Source organism: Astatotilapia calliptera, chromosome 15, assembly GCF_900246225.1.
Source record: "Astatotilapia calliptera chromosome 15, fAstCal1.2, whole genome shotgun sequence".
NCBI classification, from domain to species: Eukaryota; Metazoa; Chordata; class Actinopteri; order Cichliformes; family Cichlidae; genus Astatotilapia; species Astatotilapia calliptera.
In genome coordinates, this window is record NC_039316.1 from 23,582,250 (window position 1) to 23,608,011 (window position 25,762).

The following is a 25,762-nucleotide window of genomic DNA, read 5'->3' on the forward strand; positions in this document are numbered from 1 at the left end:
CTGGCCTCTGGGCCTTATGTTTTACACATCTCATCTAGACTGATTGTGTACCTTTACTGACTACCTGTACATGCACTATCTTGCTACCTAGACTGGGGTTTTATAGTCACATGATCTGTGTAAAATGGATTTGTCTTTTTTTTTTTTTAACACTTTTTACAGCGTGCACTCGTTAGTTTGTTACACTAATGAGCAGCCTTGCACCCCAGCTGGAAGTGGCCCAGTGGTTAAGGGCTAAGCAAGGACCTGGAAGCCCCGTGCACTCACCTCCTGGCTGTGGTAGGGGGGGTAGATTCGGAGGTACAGGCAGGATTTGCGAGCCTGCCGGAGAACCTCCTTAAAGAAGTTCTTGGAGAAGTGTTGGACGGTGGTTTTGAGGACGAAGTGGAGTATCTGAGCGTGCTCATCGTAGCCATGGTGGCTAAAGTAGATGAAGCTCTCGATGTTGTAGTGAGCACGGATGTACTCGATGTCCTGACAAAGACACAGATTCATGTGAGCTTGACGACAGAGGAACAAATTTCAGGAGTAATATTTTAGGTTTTTCTCCTTTTACATTGTACATTTTGCTTATTGCAGTTCTTTTGCCTTTGTTGCCTATTACTGTGTTATTAGACCATGAAGTATTGGTATGCCATGTCATATAATAGCTACATTATTAAGAATTAATTAAAGCTATTAATATAACTTTAATTAATTTTATTTGTACATTGTCTTTTTATTTATTGTTTATTTTATCTTATTTCAAATTAGTATTTTATTTAATAGAATATTTTCTTAATTATTTATATTGTTTAATTGTTTTTACTGTTGTTGTTGAAGGTTGGCTTTTTGTTTTTGCAAGTATCCCATGTCCACAATGTGTCCTAATTGGCCATTTAGCATTAAAAATTATAAATAAAAACAAATAAAAGCGGCAGATCGATGGAGCATAAAAATGAACATGCAGCACAATTCCTAACGGAAAAAAAAATTCCAGACTTTAATCATATAAAGCGCAGCTCTTTAGTCAGAGAAGAAGTGAAAAGCAAGGCTAGTGTTTAAAACAGCTCGCTGGCAACTCCATTTACCTTTTATTAGAAATCTTTTTACTCCTTTCAGGCAGAATGGGGGTTTAAATGGTCAAACACTTCACACTTTTACTAATAAACCAGACTTCTAGTACCTGCTCGTCCTTGATGATGACAATCCCAACTAACTCTGCTTCTGCCTGGGCGACGAAGGCCTGCAGTGGAACGGCATCCTGAGGAACAAGTGAACCAAACAAAAACACGTCAAATTTCCGTGATTCCACTGAACTACACACGAGAAGGGTGCACTTTACTTGTAGCTGAGACCAGTGCCATGAATACACATGAAGTGGCTGCATTCTCATTTGAGAAGTAATTATCAGTGTTGGAGCTGCGGCAGTGACAGCTGGGGTGTCAGTCAGAGAGGAAAATCCGTTCAGCTGAATTCTCACCAATCTGTTCCCTGGCACAAGAGCCAATATTCCTCGTTATTCCAAGACAATCATCACACCGCTCCAGTTACACTCGACAGTCCAAATTAATCACCATCTCATTTTTTAAAGTTAAGGGGAGCAAAAAGAGTCTTACCCGCCTTAAATTTACTATATTAACCCTTTGTTGTTGTCTCTGGGTTTGGAGTTCTGTTTGACTTTGTTTATCTCATGATGTGTTTCAGATTTTATGATATTGTTTTTTTAACTCTTGGTTTTTGTGTTGGTGCGCAGGGCGGAGTTTTCTGCCTGCCTGCCTCCACCTGTATTACCTCCTGTTTGCTCTTCTTACCTGTTTCCTCCTATCTGCCAACATTCCCTGTCTAACATCCATGTTTCCTAAATTTTGGAACTGCGGTCAAGTTAGTCAAGTTAGTTTAAGAAAGGTTTGGAATGAATGAAATGACCCTGAAGTATCTGCATGGCAGCTGTAATAAGAGCTGTCTGACTTCTTTAAACAGTAAGCAAAGGTGCTTTTATGCTTCCTTTAGCAGAGGACACACTGGAGCATCTTTAACGAAAGGAAAGCAGATACTACTGCTTCAGGATCATCATTAATTAGTTTTACTTCAGAGAGTTACACAAAGGCTGAAGAAAATCAGGAGTTACAAACATAATAAGCTAATCTCAGAGTCACAAAATTTTTTCTTTGATTTCACAGATGAGATGAAGTAGATGTTCCTCTTTGCTTAAAATACAACCTTGATATTAAAGTGATTTTCATATCCAGTTTTGTCAAAGTCTTATTTAAACAGAACTTGTTACGAGTTGTTTCAACTTGTAGTTGAAACTCATTTTCTGCAGATATATCTGAATGTGTGAGTCTTTGTCTGATCTAAAGCACAGAGTCTTTGTGAATCTGACTGCAGGTGTGTTAATAACAGTGTTTGTTGGCTGACCTGGTCACAGCCAGTCTCGTAGTAGCGGTCCAGGTCCTGCAGCAAAGACTCATTCAGACTCAGATCCTTCACCAGAGCAGAGACAGCAGAGCGGTCCAGAGCCACGGCTGGCCTCACGCTCAAAGACCTGTGGGGAAAAAACACTTAAAGAGTCTGTGGAAATGCTTTCTATAGTGCTCTGAGACTTCATAAATGATTTCATGGTATAATCACTATAAATGACTGAACAGTTCATGCTCTGTATCGATGCTGTTTTAAAGAATGTGTTGATCTCTTGGGCTCAGCACTGCAGGAGTACATGGATGATTTTTCAAATTTCACTAAACATACTCAGCCACTTTATTAGGTACAGAAGTTCAACTTTACACTAACCAAAGTATCTAACGAGCCAATCACACGGCAGTAACATGATAGATGTAGGGCTGCAGAAATGATCACGACAACCTTCTGAAGTTCAAAAAGAGATTCATAATGGAGGAAGAAATGTGGTTAAGTCACTGAATGTGACATGGCTGTTGTGTCAGACAGCCTGGTCTGAGTATTTCAGAAACTGCTGATTTAGTAGGGGTCTTCCCACACAACCATTTCTAGGGTTTGCAGAAAATGTCAGAAAAAGAGAAAATATACAGTGAACTTCAGTTTTCTGAGTTAAACTGTCTTGTGGCTGTCAGATGTCAGACTGGCCAGACTGCTTCGAACTGATTGGAAGGCAACAGTAATTTAATACAATGAGTTTAAATCAATACAAATAACCACTCAATACAACGAAGGTATGCAGCACAGCGTCTCTGACTGCAAAACATGTTGAACCTTGAAGCAGAAGACCACACCAGTGGATATTAGAGGAAATGTAAATGTTAAAAGTGACAGAGTCATTAGGTTCAAATACACTATCGGTGTTGTTCATTTGTGATTTTGGGAAACAAACAAAACTTGAGCTGTGAGATTTACCTGATTCCATCGCGGTGAAAGATATAGAGCTCATGTTGCGGCAAGCTGGTGGGAATTGACGGCACCCTGATAAAGTTCTGCAACAGGGGGAACTCAGTGGACAGATTTGGAACTGTGATAACGCAGAAGTTCTGGTCCTGCACAAACAAAGATAACACACATCAACAACTGAACAATAATCCATATATGGACAAAAACACTGGGCCACCTACAAATTACACCAACAGGAGCTACACGGCCATGCTCGGCATGAAGCTCCTGGGGTGCAGTTTTGTGCTGATGTTAATGCCAGAGAAGGTTTGGGATGCAGTGCATTGGTGACTTTTATGCAATATACAGCTCAGCGCTGTAACTTTAGATGGTCCTCCACTTTGTCACTGAGTGGCTGTGGTTTCTAAACCGTTCGACTTTGCAATAATGCCACTTACAGCTGATCGTGTAAAATCTAGGAGAGAAGAAATTCCATGAACTGATTTGTTTCAATGGACACATCCTGTTACAGTGCCCGTCCAACTGTGGAGCACCTATCAGAGCCATGCAGTGATTTCTGTTTGTTTTAGGAACGTAATACAATTTTTATTTATATACAGTTTTTAATGATCAAAAACCCCAAATCAAATTGATTCTTCTTCTCTCTCCAGGCCTAGCCATCAAAACAGCACAACTTCAAGGCAGGTTGTACTGAATAGCCTTGCGATTTTGGTCTTCTGTTCGGAACAGACCATCTAAGAAATTTGTACTTCGCTTTGTTGAGTGAAATTCTAGTATTTTACTAGCTTGTTTCTAATTAGTACTTATTAGCAGTGCCTGTGGGTTGGACCCATATGGTTTATGGAAGCTGACAACTAGTGTTAGCGCATAACTGAGGGTTAGCTGGTTCCTGGCTGTGGCCAAAATGCTAATGCTAAGTTAGTTGCTACATTTGGTATAGCCACCTCTTAAGTAAGTAAGTGTGGGTGGCTCGGTGTTATTGACTAGGAGACTTCCAGACAAAGTTTCTCTGATTACCAAGTGTAGTTGTTCCCTGCCCTTTTTTCTTGTTTTTCCACATCATCAATTACAAATCAACTGAAAAATTGCTAAAATAAAATAAATTTCAAAAATAAATAACTAAACATCTTAATTGCCTGAAACTTTTGGAAAGTTAATTCTCACTTGTTAAAAAAAAGCTTTAATGTACTTAAAAAAAAAAAAACATTTTCAGGCATGTGAACCACTCTCAGGTCTAGCGAAAAACCAGGGGTCACTGACATAACGTAGAGAACATCTGACAGAGCTTTAAACTTGCAAAGATGATACTCACGGGGAAAACCTGGAACAGAAAAGGAATAAAGTCCGCTGATCTGGAAGAGAAGAGGAAGAGGAAGTTAAGTGTAACTACGAGTTTGTGCCAAACTGGTGATCACTGTGGTGGAACAACTGTCCGACCAATCTGCCCGCTGCTTCCAGCTCGACTTCTCGCCTTCAGCTCTCTGTCACTTTAAGCATTGCTCTCATTAATAACGTGCTCACTCTCGGCAGGAAGCGACTCGACTCCATATTCAGTAACAGCTGGGAGGTAAGGCGGCGGTGAGGGGGGCTCAGCGGGAGCCAACTAACAGTCACTCTCCCTGCTTTAACGCGGCATATGACTGATGTAGCTCTGGACGGCTGCCACCAGCGCTGCCGAGTCACAGCCTCCAAAAAGTGAGAAACATATTTTAATTAAAACATGTAATATTTCTGAATATTTTTCCCATTTTTAAACGGTGATATCTGACAGTCGACATCTGTGAATTTTGCAGAAGTTGCCTCATACCTTTTAATAACTTTAGCTGCTGTGTTTACTTTACTTTTCCATGGCCTGCACATCACTTACATAGCCAATATTCTTTACTAAACAATTTATTATATCTGGATTATGACTTAAAGTGTTTTTATACTACAATTTCAGGTATTTACTTAAAATGTACATAAATTTAGATGCTTATGATGAAAGCAAAGACAAAAGGAATCGCAGTGACACAAAATGTCTAAAATCCAAAAATGAACACAAGAAAATCAGAAAACAGTGTTGGGAAAAATAAAGCAGGCAACACAACAAGCAGGGAGGATAACATATGTAAATTAAATAAGTCAGTATAATAATTTTTTTATAAAGTATGGTTTTCACATACCAAAGTGCTGTACAGGGTATGTATATCTATATGCACATGCACACATGCATACATGTAATTACAATACATATAAAAGACTAATTAGGTCCACATCATGTGGACGTCTATGACAGGTGCAGGAAATTGATATAGTTTATAAATGTAATATGTTTTTATTTATCAATATCAACATTGTTGTTATCAATATGATACATATGAATATGGATTATGTATAAACAAACACAATTTGTTATGTGTTAGCCTATCGATGTAGTCAGTGCATGTGGGTTTTTAAAAATATTTTTTTTTATTTTACATTTGCCTGTTTTTTAATTGATCAACTTATTTGTTTGTAACCAGGTTAAAATGGTAATTTATTCAAATGAAATAATGAAATTGTTGAAATCCATGTTCAAAGGTGAAATTTACAGAAGAGGATTAGGGGCAATGGGGGAAAAAAGAAGTTGGCACGTAATTCTGAGATTAAAGTTAACCTCAGAATTCTGATTTTTCTGAGAAAAATAATTCTGAGGAAAAAGTCAGAATTCTGACTTTAATCTCAGAATTCTGACTTTTTTTTCAGAATCCTGACTTCAATCTCAGAATTCTGAGTGGGCACCTGTTTTTTTCCTTCTTTTCCAGAATTCCGAGAAAAAAGTCAGAATTCTGAGAAAAAGTCAGAATTCTGAGATTAATCTCAGAATTCTGACTTTTTCCTCAGCATTATTTTTTCTCAGAATTCTGACTTAAATCTCAGAATTTATCAGATTCTGAGTGGGGACATGTTTTTTTTTTTTCCAGGATTCTGAGATTAAAGTCAGAATTCTGAGAAAAAATTTTTCAGAAGAAACAGTCAGAATTCTGAGATTTAAAAGAGCAGTCCCGCATTTTATTGTGAAGAACTAAGGATTTTAAGAGGAAGTGAATTTGGCTGTGATCGGTAGCAGGACTGAGAGACGTTGCAAGGGGAAGTATGAGAAGTTTGTGCCAGTGCGTACTGGTCTATATGCTCAACTGTATTTGTCTATGCGCACATTTTGCAAACTGTGACAAGCTGAGGACATTTCTGCTCCAAATCTACCAGGGATTCCTACTCTGCATTCCTTTACACTTAACTGTTTCTGTACAGTGAACATGCTCTCCACCTTCTGAAAACATGGGTCTACAGAGCCTATAGAAGCATTATAAAAACAAAGTTGTCCACAACAACTGCATATGGCCCGTACACAGAGGTCCTACAGATGTCAACACTAGACATTCAGTAGGTGTAAAAAAAAAAGAAAAAAAAAAGAGGTCAGCTTGCATTACAAAACAACCCCTTCAGTGGACCAAAATTTTATGTCCAAGAATCCAATCCAACTTTATTTATAGAGCACTTTAAAAACAACATGGTTGACCAAAGTGCGTTCCAGTAAAAAACTGTGATAAAAGTTAAGTTAAACCACACATTAAACAAAGAAAATTAAATAGCAATAAAATAAATAAATACATGAAAAAAAGATAAAAAAATGAATCAGTAAATATTAAAACATGATTAAAATAGACAATAAAGTATAAAATAAATAAAATTAAAAAGTAAAAAAGATCAAAAGCAACCAAAAACTGACTAAAACTGACTACAAGCTGACTCTGGTCCTACCCCCAAAAAACGCCTTGGAAAAAAGGTTTGTTTTTAAAAGTCATTTGAAAATTTCAAGTGTTGGGGCCAGCCTAATATATGGAGGGGCAACTTTTCCATAATTTGGGGGCCACAACAGCGAAAGTTCTGTCCCCCCAGTTTTTCAGTCTTGACATGGGGAAACAAGGAGTGACTGGTCAGTTCATCTGAGAGACCTTTGTGCACTGTATAGGTGTAGCAGCCCTGCCAGGTAGGCAGGCCTGGCCATTTAAAACTTTAAAAGCAATCAATAAAATTAAAAAAAAATTCTAATAGACAGACAACCCGTGTAAAGAGGGAAGAACGGGGGGTAATGTACTCATGTTTGCGTGTACATTTTAAGGTTATAAACAGGTAAACCATGTGACAAAACTGGATCCAGAGTGTGTCCATGTTTATGTGTGGGACCAGTCGCAAACATTAAAAGCATCAAGTAAAAAAGTCCTTTGCCAGTGGTTTAGTAGAATGTCTTATAAAAGAATTAACTCTGACGGCACTTTTTTGTGACAACAGTACAAATGGAAATGCTCAACTTTAAGTAGGGCTGGGTGATGGAAGAAAACCTATATATCACAATAATTTTTTTTTTGTTATATTGCAACACTCGATATATATGGTAATATGGCTTGTCTCTTTGTTTTGCAAATTACCGCATTTTGTTCGACATCCTCCCAATATCGCCATATTTTTCCCTATCTGGTAGTATATAAACCATACAAACACGCATGCTCAGCGCAGTGTGCTGGATAGAAAATGTTGCATTTGAATCGTGTGGGAGGAAAAAAGGTCATCTGTGATGGTGATAAGGAAGTGGATCGCTTAATCACAAGGTTTTTAAGTGTTTTTAAAGATTAGTTCTGAAGGCTTTGTGCCTTCATTGAAAAGAGCCAGCACAGGGAAATGGGGCACTTTCCTGGAGAGGAAGAAGGGGAATGAGGTGAGGATTCAAACGCAACTCAGCCACACTGATGTGGAGCTCAGAGTAATGATGTAATACATCAGGTTTTAGATACACGCAGGACACTTATCTGAAGTATTTGCTGTCGGTTTTAAGGTTTTAAATGTCAGCTTTATTCTGAAAGCTTACCTCAGTTCATAATTCTTGTCAATAACAAAGATCTGAATACAGAAGGTGTTGGATTTTTCTGAAATCTCAGCCTCCTCCTGCTGAGATGTGTGACAACAAACACAAACAGACTTCAGACTGTATAGTACGACTGTGTTCATCTGTTCTTAAATTATCTGAGCAATAAAAATAAAAAAGGAAGGATTAGATAGACAAACAGAGAAGGGTGCTTCTTTCATTTCATCTTAATTTCCACATCTTTATATTGTTTTGAGCAGTGATCACATTTTGCTGTCCAACATCTTAGGAGTGTTTTGGAGCAATAAGAAAAGTTGAATCATTTCTCAGATATGAGATAGGTTTGGTTTATTTACCTGCTCTGCAGCCCGCCTATGTTCATCTTCATCAGACTGAGCAGGAACTTTGTGATGTTTTGTTTTCTGCTCTCTGATCAAACCGTCAAACTCACTCAGTTCAAATCTGCCAAGGAGCCACTTCAGGTTGACATCAGCACTGGCACAGATGAAGCCAACGGCGACTCCATTAATCTACAGAAGAAACACATGCTGTATGATCATACTAATGTAGCACTGCTTTCTTTTTCTCTCAGTGGTTTATCACTTCCTGTTTTATTCTGGTTTCCTGGCTTCCTCTGTTTTTCCTCCTTTTTTTCTTGCCAACACAAAAGTCTGCGTCTGAGGCTTGATTTACCTTTATCAAATGACCGCAAGAATGCTCAGTCTTACATTTAATAAGATAACACAGACTCATAGCTTAAGCTTTCTGTCTTGACCCCAAAGACCAGTTGTGAGCCAGGAGAAACCCTGATGTGTGTAGATAATCTCTAGAAGGTGCTGCCCAGAAGCAGAAATTTCATCAGGTTTTTATATTGTTTTACTTGTGTTCCTGAATGCATTCACCAGGCGCTCAATAAATAAGACGTGCTTCATATTTAGGTTTAGAAATAATTCTGAGGTTCCTGACTTTACAAATAGCATCTGAAAAAACACCTAAAACTTCACTGAATAGCTACTTTCACATTTCCTGTTCTCAACTTCAACAGGACTAAAAATAGATGGCATTTTTTCTGTGCACATCTGCATCAGCTACCGAGTTTGTCTTGCTGGTTTTGGTTGCTGATCATAAGTAGACAAGCTTTTATCACTAACAGACCATCTGAACAGGACGTAAGCTGGAAATAACTGAACGACACATTCTGCAGCTTCACAAACAGTTTCTGGCGTGCGGTGGACTGAAGAGAAAAAACCCTCTGGGACAATGTTGGATTGCGCTGAACATAATCAGACAAAAAGCCCAAAATGCTTCAGATGTCTGGACACAATATGTTCAGTGAGAGCATGCTTTGGCTGGGTATCAGCTCGTATCTGCCATATGCTTCCACAAACACATGTCAGCCCAACGGGCGGGGAGGGGAGAGGAGGATCTGTCGTCTCCCAAGTCCCGAGGGAATGAACCCTAGCGGGGTTTCTGATAGTCACTCGTCATCACAAAGCTGCTATTACAATATTTTTAGACACACATGAAACACATGAGACGCTTAGAACCACACACACGGGGGGGGGGGGGGGGGGGGGGTGAATCAAGGATTAACCCAAAATTAAGAGTAGAAAAAAATCTTTAACATGGAACAAACCTCGCAAACAGCGGTGTGATGCTCCTCGGCCTCAATGAGCGCTGCGAGGAAGAACGGCTGGTGACTGATAGACAGCAGGTTTGTCTGCTCATCAAACAGAGGTATAATGTCATTGTGATCCTCAACCCTGAAAAATGGAAAAATGGAGACACCTACACTTAAAAAGATCACCAGTCAATGTACTATTTCTATTATTCTATTTCTGCTGTGCAGTGTGAACCTGAACCCTGATGCCTGACAGTTATCGTCACCCCTGCAGCTGTACAAACACTCTTTATCCACTTTTGGATCATAGATTAAGATTTTACATTTAGATTTAGCTTTGGGTTCATGTTATTCATTTGCACCTGTAGGCAGATCTGGTTACTCATACATTCACATATCTACAGTTTTTAAAACGACACAGAAAACAGATAAAGATAACACAACACAGGAAAAAAGCAACCGTACCATATCATGTAAGACTGTAAAAGGTACAATTCATCAGGTGGACACAAATAAGAAGGTAATATCTTGTGGAAGTTTGATAAAACAGTTCATTTCTAACATTTCAGTGCAGCTATGTAGTGTAGTGGTTTACGCATTCATGTGACAGGCAAAAGACCTACAGCCCCAGATCCCCTTGGGATGTCTGAGGAAGGGTATCTGGTGCAAAAAGTCTGCCAAAGAAACATGTGGAGCTTCCCTCTGTACTTCCTACTACTGAGAGAAAGTTCTTCTGCCACCTGGTGGCCAAAAAGAAAATAAATTCAGCTTTAACTTTACCAGGTGTGCTGTGGAATGATCACTTTTGCTCAGGGAGGTATACACACACACACACACACACACACACACACACACACATATATATATATATATATGTGTGTGTATATGTGTGTGTATGTATATATATATCATATACACACACATATATATATATATATACATATATAATTACCCTCATTGTAATTACTGTTGAATTTTCCATCACAGCTTGCTAATAATATGCCAAAGCGCTGTAAAGTTATATCAACTTTATCTACTTATAAAGTTGTTTCCTTGTTAGATGCACTTTATGACAGGTTTAGAAAAATCCTTAACAAAGGCAAGAATTTATGGATCAGGAAAGCTATTTAATTTCCCCTTGTCACTGGAAAAGGTAATGAGCTGGCTCCACTGTTCTCCTGAAGTTCCTTCTGTCTGTTTTGCATTTTCTCTGTTTTCTCTGGCAGTTCTACGTTTACCACTCCTAAAAACATCCTTGGTTAAACCTGCATCTTCTGTGCCAGAACTCTTAAGCATTATTTAACAGCCTATTGTAAGTTCAGTCATGAAATAAACTGCTGTGCTCATAGAATCTTAGTTCCTATGAGTTCTTCATCACATCTTACATCAAAATTCAAGTGAATAAATGTTTATTTATAGTACATATAGTGCTCTTTTATTTACTCTACTGTTTAGTAGCCTGGGAAGGAATCAGTGGAAATCACCTGGCTACGCGGACAATAGGCCGGGGACAGTGAGCTTTTCTGTGGCAGATCAGTGCCAAGCACTGAGGCCCGGGGTCGGTCACACACTCCAACGGCTCAAATATTTCATCCAGCGCTGGCTCTGCAAGCACAAAAAACACCTGCATGGGCCTCTTGGAAATTAATGCTTAAGTGAATTATAGAATTTAACTTGCTAAATCGAAATCACCTAAACTACCAACGTGTGGGCTGAGCAGACAGACGTATTCAAGCTCAGCAATGGCGTTAAAGATGGCCCTGCGAAACAAAGCGCATCAAGAAAAATGATCATTTTACACATAATGCATTCAGCTTTCAGGACGTGCATACTGTGCTTGCTTCTAATCAAAGTGCATTGTAGTATCTCCCTTGCACTGATATATGAACCTCATCGAATGATACAAGAATTTTTTTTAAAAAGGGCTTTTTTTTTTATCATACCTCATTATCTCTTTCACACTTGCTGTGGTGAAATTCGGCCGTGCCACAAAAAGGTGGAGGAAAAGTGTGTTGAAAGGCTGCAGAAAGACGACAGTTTAATCCACTGCAGGTGTGAGCTCAGTTCATTTCATTTCATCTAAGCAGAGCATGGGCACTTGGCCACATTATTTCCAGCAGATGTTAATTGTCTCTACTTAATGAAAACCTTATGTTAAAATCAGTGAATAAAAGGTACAGACTGTGCATTGTCCAACACTGAAGTGTTCCTGCATGAAAGCTTCCCACTGCGTCTGATCCACCAGATCTCCAATAGGGTGATCAAAGAAGGAAGCGTGGCCTAGGATGTCGCCCTTTTCATTGGTCAGAGTCACAGCCAGGTTAGCTTTCTCTCTGAACAAACATGACAAGAAAGTTCAGTGATGGTCTCTGTAAGGGTTTGAAATTAACTGAGAGCACAGATGTCTACATTAATCACCACATAACTGTGATGAGAGAGTGGCATCCACCACATGTTATCAGAGACAACTTGGTCCTCTTGGATCCTCCAAAGGAAAACTGAAAGAAATAGTTTGAAGCAGTTGCTATGACCGCCAGGTGGAAGTGGGAGAGCTGAGAGAAGAGCACCAGTTGAGGTGGTTAAAGCGTGTGAATCCCTCTTAGGTGAGGTGTTTTGGGGATGTATAAGCCCCCATAGCAGGCACCACACTGCCCTTAGAGGTGGGGAAAAAATCAGTATATCATCGTATTACTAAATTTTGTGTGGCAATATTGTTTTGATACAATAAATTAAAAATATTCTTTGAATACTATGAACAAGAGGCGTAAGCCCACACACCACCATTCTCTGATAATGTTACCTGACATTATGAAAAAATTTCAACTGTGTAATAAAAATAGAAAAAAAATCTAACCCAGAGCTTTACAAAGTTACCCCCCCCCCCCCCCCCAACAAAAAAACAACAACAAAAAAACGAAAAACAACTGATTGCCACTTGTGGTGCAATCAGCAATCATTGCCTGAAGCTCTCACAAACACTTTTGATCACCAGGCGATTGCACAGGTCGCCTGATAGGAGGCAACCTTTCGGCAAACAGTTGTAGTCTGACTTTGACCGACTGCAATCATTTGCAGAGAGATTTTCGAGACCTAACTCCCATCCCCTCCAACACTATAATTCTCCTACAGTTCTCAGCATGAAAACTGATGTGAGCAAATAAACAAGAATAGATATTACACTATTCTATTCTTGTTTATTTGCTCACATTTGCTTAGACATTACACTTAAGACAAGAATAAACCACCAGTCTGTGCAGAACAACAGTAATGTTATATCACAGCTATATATCAAAGAGACGATAGAAATCTTTTCAGAGACTGCATAATTCCAAAATAATTATCTAACAGTGTTTAAAACAACTTATTCAGCTTGTAGGTGTGTTTGTGTGCAGAGAGCATCTAGTTTACGGTCTAAACTCTGCTGCTGAGATGTTTAAGAAGAAAAACTTTTCTCACAGCAGATGAATAACATTGACTCTTCCAAACACCGCCTGCGCAGATGAACTAATGAGGCCGTCTATCTCTTCAGCGTCCGCGGACTCGCTTCTCCTCACGGTCACGGTTTCCTCCCGGGCGCTGTCTGAGGTTACAGTCTGCATCGTCACCCGTATTATATGGATAAATAGTAATAACAAAACTAAAGCAGACAAAAGACGGCCCTTTTGTAATAAACTATAATATCAGGCTGGTGGATAGAAGAAGGTGAAATAGTAAATAAATATAAATGAATTCAGCTCACTGTTTTCACCTATAAAGAAACCAAACCCAGTTGCCATAGTAACGTAACGCCAGAACTCCCGCGGTTTAACCGGAAGTCATAAAGCAACCTTTTAAAGAACTAAAATCAGTCTAGAAACGAGTTTTTAGTCTTCATCAAAACTTCCTTAAACTGGACAAATGAACTCAACTGAAGTCCGTTATAGTGAATATATTCTCTATATCGGACAACGTACATATAAACTATTCAAAATGGCATTGGCGAACAAACGGTAGATGGCAGCAACACGTCTGCGTTTTGAACAAAAAGACAAAGAAGAAGACGCGGGGCATTGTGGTTACTGTCATGGTGGCTGACGCTCGGTGAGACGGAAACGTTTCGCTGTCTTTTTGCGCCGTTCGGTAGTTGTCGGGACAGTTTAAGTGAGGTTTTTAACGTTGTTTGTTGGTTAAACCTGCCATCAGAATGGCGTCTACGGCGGCAGGGAAACAGCGGATACCGAAGGTGGCGAAGGTAAGCGAACAGAGCAGTATCAGAGCTCCAGGCTAATGCTAACATAGAACTCGGGCTAACGGAGCAGAACTAAAATCTAATCTCATCTTTTCACTGCCAAAGTTACTCACAAAAACGTGCTACACTATAGTAGTTTTAGGGGTATTTTACCTGCTTAACAGGTAGTTCTGTGGTCTGAGTTTCACACAAGTTACATTAGCTGTAAACTTTCACCACGCTCTGCTTTGTTTTGGCTTCCATGTGTTTTACGTGTGCTTAATTTATTCTTGTTTATATTAAGATTTAAAATCTGGCACATTTGCGTTCCTTTGTGTCTTTAAAGTTAGAAATGTGTTTAAACATGTATGCAGTTTCTGAAAAATGACTATTATAGTAATAGGACTGTGTGGACTGTGATTGTGTTTGCAGGCGACAGTGTGATCTGTACTGAGAGTAGGGAGCTTCTGGAGGTATATGGAAGCAAGACAGAATACATGTGTGTAAATGAGAGGGAGACGGGTGTACCAGTGAAGCTGAAAGCAGTAGAGGAATTGATGGTGGATGAGTTTGAGTATCCGAAGTCAACCATCCAAAGCAACGGACAATGCGCAAGAGTGGTAAAGAAGAGAGTGCAAGCAGGGTGGAGAGGAATGTCAGGGGTGATTTCTGACATGATAGAGGCAAATGAGAAAGGAAAAGCTTACAAGATGACAGTGAGACCTGCAGTGATGCACGGTTTGGAGACTGAAACTCACAGGAAGCAGAGCTGAAGGTCAGAAACAGCTCTCACCAGTTACTTTGAAGACAAAGTTAGAGGCAGAGATGGTTCCAACATGTGCAGAGGAGGGCTAGTGGATATACTGGTCAAAGGATGTTGAAGGTGGAGCTGGCAGGCAGGAGGAAAAGAGGAAGATGGATGGATGCTGTGAAGAAGGACATACAGAGGGTTGGTATGACAGAGGATGATGCTGGCATAGGGTGAAATGGGGATAAATGAGCCATTTGTGACTCCTAAAGCAGCGGTCCCCAACCTTTTTTGAGCCATGGACCGGTTTATGCCCGACATTATTTTCACGGACCGGCCTTAAGGTGTTGCGGATAAATACAACAAAATAAAACTAGTACCGGTACCGGGGAAAAAAAGAAGATTTATTCATAACACACCTGAAAAGACCCAGGAAAACAGTTAACGATAAAAACGATAACAAAATAACGCTGAAAACCGATAAAAACCCTGAAAACCATACATTTCACACCTGAGCTTCAACTCTCGTGGCCCGGTACCAAACGACTCACGGACCAGTACTGGCCCGGGGGTTGGGGACCGCTGTCCTAAAGGGAGGAGTCAAAAGAAGAATAAGATGATGATGGAACAGTCGCCTCAAGGTGCTTTATATTGTAAGGTAACATAAGCGATTAAACTTGGTATCTATGGGGAGGAAGAACTCTATTTTAACAGGAACCAGCAGAAGCAGGTTCAGGGAGAAGCTGTCTGCTATGACCAGTTGCGGGGAAGAGAAGAAAGACCAACTTTATGCTCACGCTAATTGTATTTTGTGATGTGTTTTAGGTGAAGAATAAAGCTCCGGCAGAGGTTCAGATCACTGCAGAGCAGCTGCTAAGGGAAGCCAAAGAGAGAGAGCTCGAACTCCTGCCACCACCACCGAAACAGAAGATCACCGATCAGGAGGAGCTCAATGACTACAAACTGAGGAAGAGGAAGGTAAGCGCTTCCATCATATTTTCTCTGCTGGTAGTGTTCACATTGCTCTTACTCATACCGCCCTTTCGGCAAGAATTTTTAACAGCTTTATTTATGTTTTAAAAAGCCAGCATAAAATATTTGAAGTGTGTTGCTCTCTTGTTTTACTTTTGCTCTAATAATCATGTTTAGTTAAACAAATGTGTTTGTAGTTTTAATCTAACTGGAAAATTTGAGATGTTTCCAGCACACACAAATATGTTTTTATAGTTTTTGGACATGACGAATATCTTTTTCTTTCAGAGCTTTGAGGACAACATCAGGAAGAACCGGACCGTCATCAGTAACTGGATCAAATACGCACAATGGGAGGAAAGTCTGAAGGAGATCCAGAGGTACTGAGGCAAAATCTGCTGAAAGTCAGAATATTAAATGGCTACAACTTCGCAGGGGTCCAATCACAAACATCTTAGTCTTGGTCGTACTGAAATAAGTGGAATTGGTCATCACATCTTTTAACATTTTAGTAAACTTTTTAGAAATATTTCTCATGCCCATGTGTCTGCATGGTCCACTTTTACCTCACCAACGGTTACCCTCGTTTCAGAGCTCGTTCCATTTACGAGCGGGCGCTAGATGTCGATCATCGCAACGTCACTCTGTGGCTAAAGTACGCCGAGATAGAGATGAAAAGCCGCCAGGTGAACCATGCCCGCAACATCTGGGACAGAGCCATCACCATCCTCCCCCGAGTCAACCAGTTCTGGTAGGACTTAAAAATCATTTAATTGCTTTATTTATTTCTTGATTGTTTTGTTTTCTAAAATATCAGCAGGCTTTGACAAGTGGCACAGTCACAATTTTCAGTCCTTTTTTGTAGTTAAAGATTAAATAAATGCATTTGTTGGCTGATACTTTATTGACGCTTATCTAACAATAGAGTAGCTGAGATGTAATCGGACGTAAACAATGTGTTTTAAACTTTGAAAAGTGCATCGTGTGTGAGTGTGAGTCTGCTTGTGATTGTACAGCTCTGATGGAGAGTCTTTGCTGTGCATCTGTTGTCTGTTTTTGTTAAATCTTCTGTGTGTAATATTTTGAATGCTGTTCCTTTGCACAGGTACAAGTACACCTACATGGAGGAGATGCTGGGAAACATCGCCGGCTGCAGGCAGGTCTTTGAGCGATGGATGGAATGGGAGCCTGAAGAGCAGGCCTGGCACTCTTACATCAACTTTGAGCTGCGCTACAAGGAGGTGGAGAAAGCCCGCACCATTTATGAGCGATATATCCTTTTGTTGCTTTACTAACATGCAGGATACTGGGAATTGTTTCCCCACAGTTAAATTCAAACAATATAATAAAACTTTAAAATACAGAAACAAAAAGCGCGATCAGGGTGATGGTCTGAGTCGTCCCACAGAGCCTGAGTTCATTATTATCAGGGCTGTTTTCTTCTCAAGGCTACAAATTATGTTCTCTGAAAGACAACAGAGGTTGCTGTCAGACTTCCTCTTTATATGTTTATGTAAACTATAATATCACTTTTTATCAACTCACCTTCAAGGTGGAAGAATAAACCCTAAAATACTGATTAACCTTGAGGAATGCCTTTTCCTTGCCTCACCTGGTTCCCCGTCTCTGTGTGTGGTCGGGGCTTCACAAGCCACACAGAACCATCTCTTCTGTTGGAGCATTTCTCCCCAGTTTTCTTCATCCTCCACCTCCATCTAGCTGTCTTTACTGTTGCTGAACACTTTATTCATGCTATTATTTTATTCTGATTGTTTTATCTCACGACCTTTGTGATGGTGCGTTTGCCTTAACATCGCTGCACTTGTCATCGTTCACCCTGAGGTGAAAAACTGGATCAAGTACGCTCGCTTCGAAGAGAAGCACGGCTACATCGCCCACGGCAGGAAGGTGTACGAGCGGGCAGTGGAGTTCTTTGGGGAGGAACATGTAGATGAAAACCTCTTTGTGGCCTTCGCCAGGTTTGAGGAGACTCAGAAGGAGGCGAGTGCAGCTCAGACTTCTCAAACTTCTTTCTGGCTTTCATTTTGTTGGAGATCATATTGTGAAATGTATTTATTTACTTTTGTTCTCTACCTTTGCAGTTCGAGCGAGTCCGGGTGATCTATAAGTACGCTTTGGACAGAATCCCTAAACATCAGGCACAGGAGCTCTTCAAAAACTACACCATGTTTGAGAAGAAGTTTGGAGACCGCAGAGGAATCGAGGATGTCATCGTCAGCAAGCGAAGGTTCCAGTACGAAGAGGAAGTTAAGGTATCAGTTTTAAGGAATTACGTCTGGAAATCTGTAGAAAGTGGAACAAAGGAGGAAGATGGGTTCATTTTCCTTGTCTACAGATTTAACGCCCTGATTGGTTTGTTTTCTCTGTACTGGTGTAAGAAACAAAATAGGCTTCGTATTTGGGGTTTTCGCTTAATTGTTAACTTGCAGGTTTTATGTCACCTACTCTGCTGTTTGGGAAAGTTACGGGGAAAATGAAATGCTAAAAAAATAAATCATACACTCATAATCCCAGGCAAATCCACACAACTACGACGCCTGGTTCGATTACCTCCGTCTGGTGGAGAGCGACGCCGACGCAGATACGGTGAGAGATGTCTATGAAAGAGCCATCGCCAACATCCCACCCATCCAGGAGAAGAGACACTGGAGGCGATACATCTACCTGTGGATCAACTACGGTCTGTATGAGGAGCTCGAGGTCAAGGTGGGTCCATCATTCGGCATCTTGTTAACCTCCAACAAAGTAAAGGACACAGATCTGAATCATGTTCTCAAGCAACAGACATAACCAGGCTGTAAAGAAATGTAAAACGAGACGTCTGACAGTGATGTGTGCGATTAAACAAAACTCTGTGATGGCAGGATCCCGAGAGAACGAGGCAGGTTTATCAGGCCTGTCTGGAACTCATCCCCCACAAGAAGGTAATTTACACATTAAAGGCCGCACCTCTTCAGTGAAACCACTCATGCATTATAGTAAAGGTGTTCTTGTGTAAAGGTGTTCACCTGATTGTGTCTGTCGTTGTTTTGTTTCAGTTCACATTTGCTAAGATTTGGCTGCTCTTTGCTCAGTTTGAGATCCGACAGAAGAACCTGCAGGCAGCCAGAAAGATCATGGTAAGATTCCTCAGATGCACGTGCAAAACCACCACACGTTGTGCAGTCAGATGTAAACTGAACGCATAGAGTGCTGTATTATGTTACATTTTGGGTGACTTAATAAGTAGTTTTTAAAAAACGAGCTTCCGTTCATACTTTCTTGTATCAGTCTTTTTGCAGAGGATGGGGGTAGAGCAAAAAGTGTCTTTTAAAGTAATAAAAGCAAAACTTAAAATCAGGCGAAAGAAAACGGAATGAGAACTGCAAAAAGAAAACTTTTGCAGAACAAAGGCATCTCCTCTTCCTCGCCTCCAGTGCCCCTCTTGCTCTATGCCGAGTTCAGTCAGATGAATGTAACTCACTGGCTCCACAGGAAGAATGGCATCAGCGTCTGTGTCCGCTTTCTTCTCATCAGTATTTCTCTCCTCAGGGCACGGCGATCGGGAAATGCCCGAAGAACAAACTGCTGAAGGGCTACATCGAGCTGGAGCTGCAGCTGCGAGAGTTCGACCGCTGTAGAAAGCTGTACGAGAAATACCTCGAGTTCACCCCCGAAAACTGCACCACCTGGATCAAGTTTGCTGAACTGGAGACAATCCTGGGAGACATCGAGCGGGCTCGGGCCATCTTCGAACTCGCCATCGGGCAGCCACGGCTGGACATGCCAGAGGTAACTGGAAACCTCTCACACAAATGCTGCCCCCTGGTGGCGAAAGTTAAATAGCATTTTAATGATGGGAGGAAAAGAAATGCCTTCTTACCTATTTTTGGAATACTTTTAAATCAGGGGTCATGTGAAGGAAGAGGAGAAGAAGCCTGGTGAGTGAGATACAGTGGGTGCGTCACAGTGACGCACTCAAGTGTGGTGTTCAGGTTTTGAACTTATTCGACTGTTTTTAAAGCTTCTTATTGTGATTTTTGTGAACATCACATTTCATCATCAGTTTTTACTGTCACAGTAATTCATCTCCTACAGTGTACTCCATTCATAGGACAGGAACCCAGACTAAACAGTTGATAGGCAGCTTCATGTAATCCTGGATTAGTGTTCATGAAGCAAAGTGAGATCAAAGTCAAGCTAGGTTTCTGTTTAAAAATCGTAACATTTTGTAAAATGATCCTTTATTTTAATTTCTTTTAAAAACCTTCCCGTAGCTTCATTTTCACTGAAATATGTTCGACTTCTTATCTCACGCTTGACATTGCTGCCCTGCTGATGAATTCGGTGCACTCACGTCTGTTATGCCCGCAGGTTCTGTGGAAGTCCTATATCGACTTTGAGATTGAGCAGGAAGAGTTTGAAAACACCAGAAACCTTTACAAAAGGCTACTGCAGCGCACTCAGCACGTCAAGGTGAGAGCTGCACTCCACAAACCTGATCCCAGATCTAACAAACTGTCTATAGTAAAAATATTTCATGGCTTTCGTGTGACCTGCCAGCCATCAAGCTCTGTGCTTACCGTCTTCTTCTCCTGCAGGTTTGGATCAGCTACGCCAAGTTCGAGCTGTCGGTGGACGGCCCCGACCGACTGCAGAAGTGCCGGCAGATCTATGAGGAGGCCAATAGGAGCATGAGGAATTGCGAGGAGAAGGAGGAGAGGCTGATGCTGCTCGAGTCCTGGAGAGACTTCGAGAAGGAGTTCGGCACAGACAGCACTAGAGAGCGGGTGAGGAAGCTGCTGCCGGAGAAGGTGAAGAAGAGGAGGAAGCTGACTGCCGAGGATGGGGTAAGAGATGGACAATGTCACAGCTGGATGGTGACAGCCACCAGAAATGTTTTCTCAAATACTGATTTTTTTTTTTTATACACAAAAATAACTAATGGATTAATTAAAAACCTAATTTACAATAATTGGATCGTTCTTATTTGTCCTGATATAATTCCATCCCATCAGTCGGACGCTGGCTGGGAAGAGTACTACGATTACATCTTTCCAGAGGACGCCGCCAATCAGCCCAACCTCAAGCTGCTCGCCATGGCCAAGATGTGGAAGAAGCAGCAGGTCATCACAGAAGACGACGAGACGCTTCCAGAAAATGGTCCGCCGGCAGCTGAAGAGACAACAAAACAGTCTGTGGAGGCGGCAGCTTCTCCTGAGAATCGGCTGACGACTGCGTCCAGCAGAGAAACTGCGGCTGAGACTGAACAGGAGAAAACGTACGACGACAGAGACGACGACAACGACAGCAGCAGCAGCGAGAGTGAGGAGGAGGAGAAAGGTGGAGAGAGGAAGGAGAGCAGGAGCAGCGAGGAAGATAAAGAGTAAATTCCCCGCTCAGGGACTCAAGGGGAGCAGACAGTCTGGATTTTTCTAGTATTTTTTTTATTTTTTTTAAACGAGTCTTTATTGTATGTTTTCTTTGTGCGATTACACAAACATCAGCTCAAAGTCACGTGTTGTGTGTTCTTTTTCTAAATGTTCATTTAATATTTACAGTAGATGAAACTCTTTGTAGGACCAGTGGCTCTCTGAGGAACGACAGTTTATCAATGTACGAGTATCACAGAGTCAGAGAGCCACAGTCTGCTGTTATTCGATGTCCTCGGGTCTGACGGGGTGCGGCAGTGGGATGATCGACTTCTTCTCCGTGTCTCTGGACAGAGCTTTCCTCATGTCTGAAGGTGAAAGGCAGCAGGTTTTGTCCTTTAGTAACACACTTCGTAAATTAATAAAAACCATGTAAATTTATTTTAAGTTTAGAGCAGAAGGCACAGAGCTGTTGGTGAGCTGAACGGGGCTGTATTAGAGTCTCTCACTGTTGTTTCAAAACTAACATCAGCAGTTAAATTAAAAGTTTAAGTATTCTGTCAGTGCACCAACGTTTAAGATCCACACCGGTCAGACTGACAGCAATCGGAAAACGATAAAACATCTGATGATGGAACACTGTACAGCTAATGGTAATGACCTGTATTTGTATAGCACTTTACACATCCAGCCATCCACCCATTCACACACTGGTGATGGCAAGCTACATTGTAGCCACAGCCACCCTGGGGCGCACTGACAGAGGAGATGAACCTGAACGAGTGTCAAATTTCTCAAGAGAGGTTGAACTTGAGACAGACCCCCATGTGGAACATCTGTCACATGAGAGATATTCAAGTCCTTACCAATTTGAAAACAAATTTGGGTGGCTGTGGCTCGGGAGGTAGAGCACGTCATCGACTATCTCCAAGGTTAGTAGATGACCTGTAGTTGGTTGGTGGTTTGAGGCACTTTTGGGGGTCAAATGCACTCGAATACAGTTCAGATACATGTTGCTTCATGCAGATCATAAAAATCAGTTGTTTACATCCTGCTGCAGAGGTCAGAATAATTCATGATGATGCTAAAAGCTGCCGTACATCTGTGCACCAATTCAAGTCTCCTGGATCGTTTTAATATTGCTCATTGCTATGGTAACGTCTCTGTGCAAATCACATCAGCTGTGAGTTTAACAGCTGGGGAAGGCAATAAAGGAAGCAACTTTCTGATTGGCTGCAGATGCAGTTAGAAACCTCTCTGAGATAAAATGACTCTGCTGCGATCTTACCATAAGCATCTTCATCTGGCTCTCCATTGCTGGCAGAGTAATACTCTATGACTGTCCTGTACACGCTGTAGCCCAGACGTTTGTACATGTTCACTGCCACCTGGTTGGACACTCGTACGAACAGATCCACGAAGAATCCGCCTTTCCTACAACAGGTCAAAGTCACAGACGTCAAAAATCAAGAGATTTGAAAATGTGAGGGATAGGCTCGCACAGTTTTCATCCCAGTCCTGATACGAACCTCTCTGAGATCTCCTCCAGCATTTCCATGAGTTTGGCGGCCAGGCCAAGCCGTCTGAACTCCGGGGCCACGGACAGAGCGGTGACGTGGCCGTGCCACTCCTCGCGAGCCACAGATCCCTCCGCCTTCCCCATAACTGCAAGAAAGTTCCACATGACCTCAGACTCAGGCGAGAGTCACAGGGTTTATTTTAAACTGTCCAGGATCTGTTCTAAATCTGCACCCTCTGTTCAAACAGGCTTGCGTATAGCTGCAGGTCTGCTCAGCGCGCCACCTTCAGTGTCTAAATCATGTCAGAATGAAACGGCACCACATGCTGTACAAATAAATGAATCAATGCATAATTAGCTTTAGTCATCCATAACACACTTCCTTTGGAGGAGTCATCTGTAGCCTGTCTCCAAACCTTTGAACAGGTAAGGAGGCAGTCTTTGGACGTTTACAACTCAATAAATGTGTGAGAGAGTTTCACAGCATCACAGAGCAGTCAGGTTAGGGCTCATCTTTCCATGGATCAGCCCTCTGTTATTCTAGGCTTTTTGAAGGCCTCCCCGTAAAATGACCTGCTGCTCTGACCTTTCTTTTTTTGTGTGGTACATGGAAAAGCTGCACATGAATCAGGTTGGATATGAAACAAAACAGGATCAGAATCATGCCCTGCCCTTGTGGTGTCATCGCTGCACAGAAGTTTTGTTCTGATTTTAGTTTGAGGGGGAATGGACACATTTTGGACAAGGCAGAACATATGTAGACCGACACTCCCATCCTTCTCCACAAACTACACCCAGATGAGGTAAATACAAATATATGTATTTTCCTGTATGACTTATTATTATGTCATTTTAGAGGCTAGCATGGTTTCTCGACAGTTAAAAGATGACCTTAACCTCTGTGGAGGCAGGAGGACTTACTGTAGCCCATCAGTTCTCCTCCAGGAGCCTCAGCAACAATAAAGTACTCCGGCCAGTGAGCGAGGTACTGCAGGTAAAACGGGATCCCATACTGGAGGTCAAAGGTTAAAGAAAACTATCCAGAGTAAGAGGAAACACACTTAAAATACGCTTTATATAATGTCAGGTACTCCTTATTATTACTGCATCGGTGTAATTAAATGTGGATGCCATCCACGGGTGGGCCCTGAAGCTTAAATAAGCAGAACACAGGTAAAGGATACAGTCTCTGTGAGAGGATCCAGGTTTCTGATGGACAAAACACACAAAAACATCAATGAGCCGTTAACATTCACATCCAATTATCCATTTCCTACCAAGCCCTTTCGTTATTCTAACATGGAGAGAAACGAACAAAACTCAACAGAAATAACGGCAAATTTATAATTTTTAGCATCACATATGGGCATTTAAGTTACGCAAATAGCCTAAATGTTTCCGTTGTGTCTATAGGAAAATTCGGCATGTCTTTGCTCGACTTACACCCACAGACTTTAATTCCACACACACATATATATATACACAGCTTCTTCTTAATCCTGCGTGGTCTCGGTGTGCCGAGTATGTAGCAGCTTTGCCAACAAAACTATAATTTTCAGTTATTAAACGTAGAAGGTTGTTTAACAACATGCTGAAAGTGTTGAGGTCTGTATGACCCGAGTCGCTAAATGATGTGATTTTTGCATGAAGTTTGGTCAGGAATGGCGCAGCCGCACACCGAACACACAAGCTGCATTCATTCCCATCAGTCACACCAGAAACAGCGTTAAATTACAGCTTATGTGCTAAAAGAACGAAACCCTACTCACATATTGTTGAATTTAAACAAATCATCGCATGTAAACGGCCGCAGAGTTGTCATCTTGGCTCACTGTAGCGTGACCTTTCACCCCACAGAGACAACGAGATATCGGCTACCTTTAGGAGGCGATGAAAAAGGAGCAGCGTCCCCAAAGGGATAAGGCAGGTACTACACTATTGACAAAAACTAGATTTTTAAGGGTTTGTAATTTTACCGTCGCAGAATCAGCTGATTAATTTCAGTATATTTAAGGTTTGCCTTCATGCTATAAAAACTGTATTTGAAAAGTATTTTTACCCATGGCAGCTTATACGATGAGCCTGGTGTCAGAATGTATGTTAAAAAAAAAGACCTTTCATATGCTTTAACTTTTGTTCAGCCAGCTATCCCACATGGTGATATGACCCTCGAACGTTTGTCCAAAATGCACTTTGAAGTTTTCTGCAGTGAATTCTCAAAGAGCAGGTCAAACATCCAGAGTATCGGTTCCTCTGCATCACAGATGTTAAACGGGTGCAGTTCAGCTGTTAAACTATGATACTGATACTCATATAAAAACAAACTGCAAGATTAAGTCTTTGCATTGTGACTCTTGGGTTGCGTGTAATATTTATTTGCAGTTTTTAACGGAGCATAAAGTTATTTTTCAGTTGTTTTTCATTGTCCTTATGCATTTCAGCCCACTCCTATGTACTTTGAGGGCATTTAACTCAGAAAATATTCATAATATGAATGTAAAATTTTGCATTAAATAAACTTCAGTAAAGTTATTATTCTTTTTCTTAATTATTCTGGGGGTGGTCATGTGGGAGCCTTTCTCATATTTGACTGATTTGAAAACTTCGAACAAAAGCAACAAAAAATGTCTTTCTTCTGCCAGGGGAGGGCGCCATATCCAAATAAATCAACAGAGACTTGAGGACAGACTGACAGTGAAGCCTCTGTAATCTGTGTGCAAGGATTAATGAGACATTTAATCTTCTTAATAATGAGATATTGTTTGGAGTGTTCGTGTATATGTGCAAAAATAAGAGAAAGGAGAATCCAGCAGGGAGCACTATGAGAAACCTTCTGAGAATACATGTTTCTCTTGGCACAGACCTCACGTTCATCTGCAGTTTCTGTTGGGTGGGTTCTTCTCTGTTGTCTGTTTTAATTCACCCGAGCATGTCAGCCCCGGGCCACTTCTGCTATCAGCCCACACCCACCACAGATCATTTAACACTTTAAAGTACCCAGATGAGCTGCAGCTCCCATCTGAATGAAAACCAACAGAAAGGAATCTGCTGTGAAAGATAACATGCTGCTTCTGTGATTAAACAGTGCTGAAAACC

The 25,762-nt window shown here is 41.1% G+C and overlaps 3 protein-coding genes across 5 annotated transcripts in view; 1 reads left to right on the forward strand and 2 right to left on the reverse strand.

The window, feature by feature from the left end:
• cfap61 (cilia and flagella associated protein 61) overlaps positions 1-13,613 on the reverse strand; it is a 57,583-nt gene extending 43,970 nt beyond the window's left edge. Inside the window, exons 1-14 of one of the 2 annotated variants that reach the window (XM_026194724.1) lie at positions 13,305-13,365; positions 12,275-12,346; positions 12,031-12,181; positions 11,792-11,868; positions 11,541-11,608; positions 11,333-11,453; positions 9,864-9,990; positions 8,584-8,757; positions 8,231-8,310; positions 4,655-4,694; positions 3,352-3,488; positions 2,401-2,527; positions 1,166-1,243; positions 268-474 (exon numbers count right to left, since the gene is read on the reverse strand). In XM_026194724.1, coding sequence (XP_026050509.1) covers positions 268-474; positions 1,166-1,243; positions 2,401-2,527; positions 3,352-3,488; positions 4,655-4,694; positions 8,231-8,310; positions 8,584-8,757; positions 9,864-9,990; positions 11,333-11,453; positions 11,541-11,608; positions 11,792-11,868; positions 12,031-12,063 — 1,269 coding nt within the window. In that variant the 5' untranslated portion in view covers positions 12,064-12,181; positions 12,275-12,346; positions 13,305-13,365. Of the gene's footprint in view, positions 1-267; positions 475-1,165; positions 1,244-2,400; positions 2,528-3,351; positions 3,489-4,654; positions 4,695-8,230; positions 8,311-8,583; positions 8,758-9,863; positions 9,991-11,332; positions 11,454-11,540; positions 11,609-11,791; positions 11,869-12,030; positions 12,182-12,274; positions 12,347-13,304 lie in introns of both variants that reach the window. The other variant, XM_026194722.1, reaches the window with a different exon arrangement.
• A 262-nt stretch (positions 13,614-13,875) lies between these two features.
• Positions 13,876-21,165, forward strand: crnkl1 (crooked neck pre-mRNA splicing factor 1). 2 transcript variants are annotated; one of them, XM_026194725.1, is made up of 15 exons: positions 13,876-14,079; positions 14,488-15,004; positions 15,629-15,781; positions 16,064-16,155; positions 16,368-16,526; positions 16,881-17,047; positions 17,598-17,776; positions 17,878-18,048; positions 18,311-18,502; positions 18,661-18,720; positions 18,835-18,915; positions 19,328-19,567; positions 20,150-20,251; positions 20,377-20,625; positions 20,794-21,165. In XM_026194725.1, exons 2-15 carry the CDS (start codon positions 14,930-14,932, stop codon positions 21,163-21,165), a joined length of 2,292 nt encoding a protein of 763 aa, XP_026050510.1. In that variant the 5' UTR covers positions 13,876-14,079; positions 14,488-14,929. The 2 variants fall into 2 exon arrangements, with proteins under 2 accessions (XP_026050510.1, XP_026050511.1); XM_026194726.1 differs by lacking the exon at positions 14,488-15,004 and having other exon boundaries at positions 13,878-14,079.
• A 253-nt stretch (positions 21,166-21,418) lies between these two features.
• On the reverse strand, positions 21,419-24,546 carry naa20 (N-alpha-acetyltransferase 20, NatB catalytic subunit). Its single transcript, XM_026194727.1, has 6 exons — positions 24,436-24,546; positions 23,851-23,875; positions 23,588-23,678; positions 22,677-22,812; positions 22,436-22,581; positions 21,419-21,515 (listed from the first exon to the last, which is right to left on the reverse strand). Exons 1-6 carry the CDS (start codon positions 24,486-24,488, stop codon positions 21,430-21,432), a joined length of 537 nt encoding a protein of 178 aa, XP_026050512.1. The 5' UTR covers positions 24,489-24,546; the 3' UTR covers positions 21,419-21,429.
• Between the last annotated feature and the right edge of the window lie 1,216 nt (positions 24,547-25,762).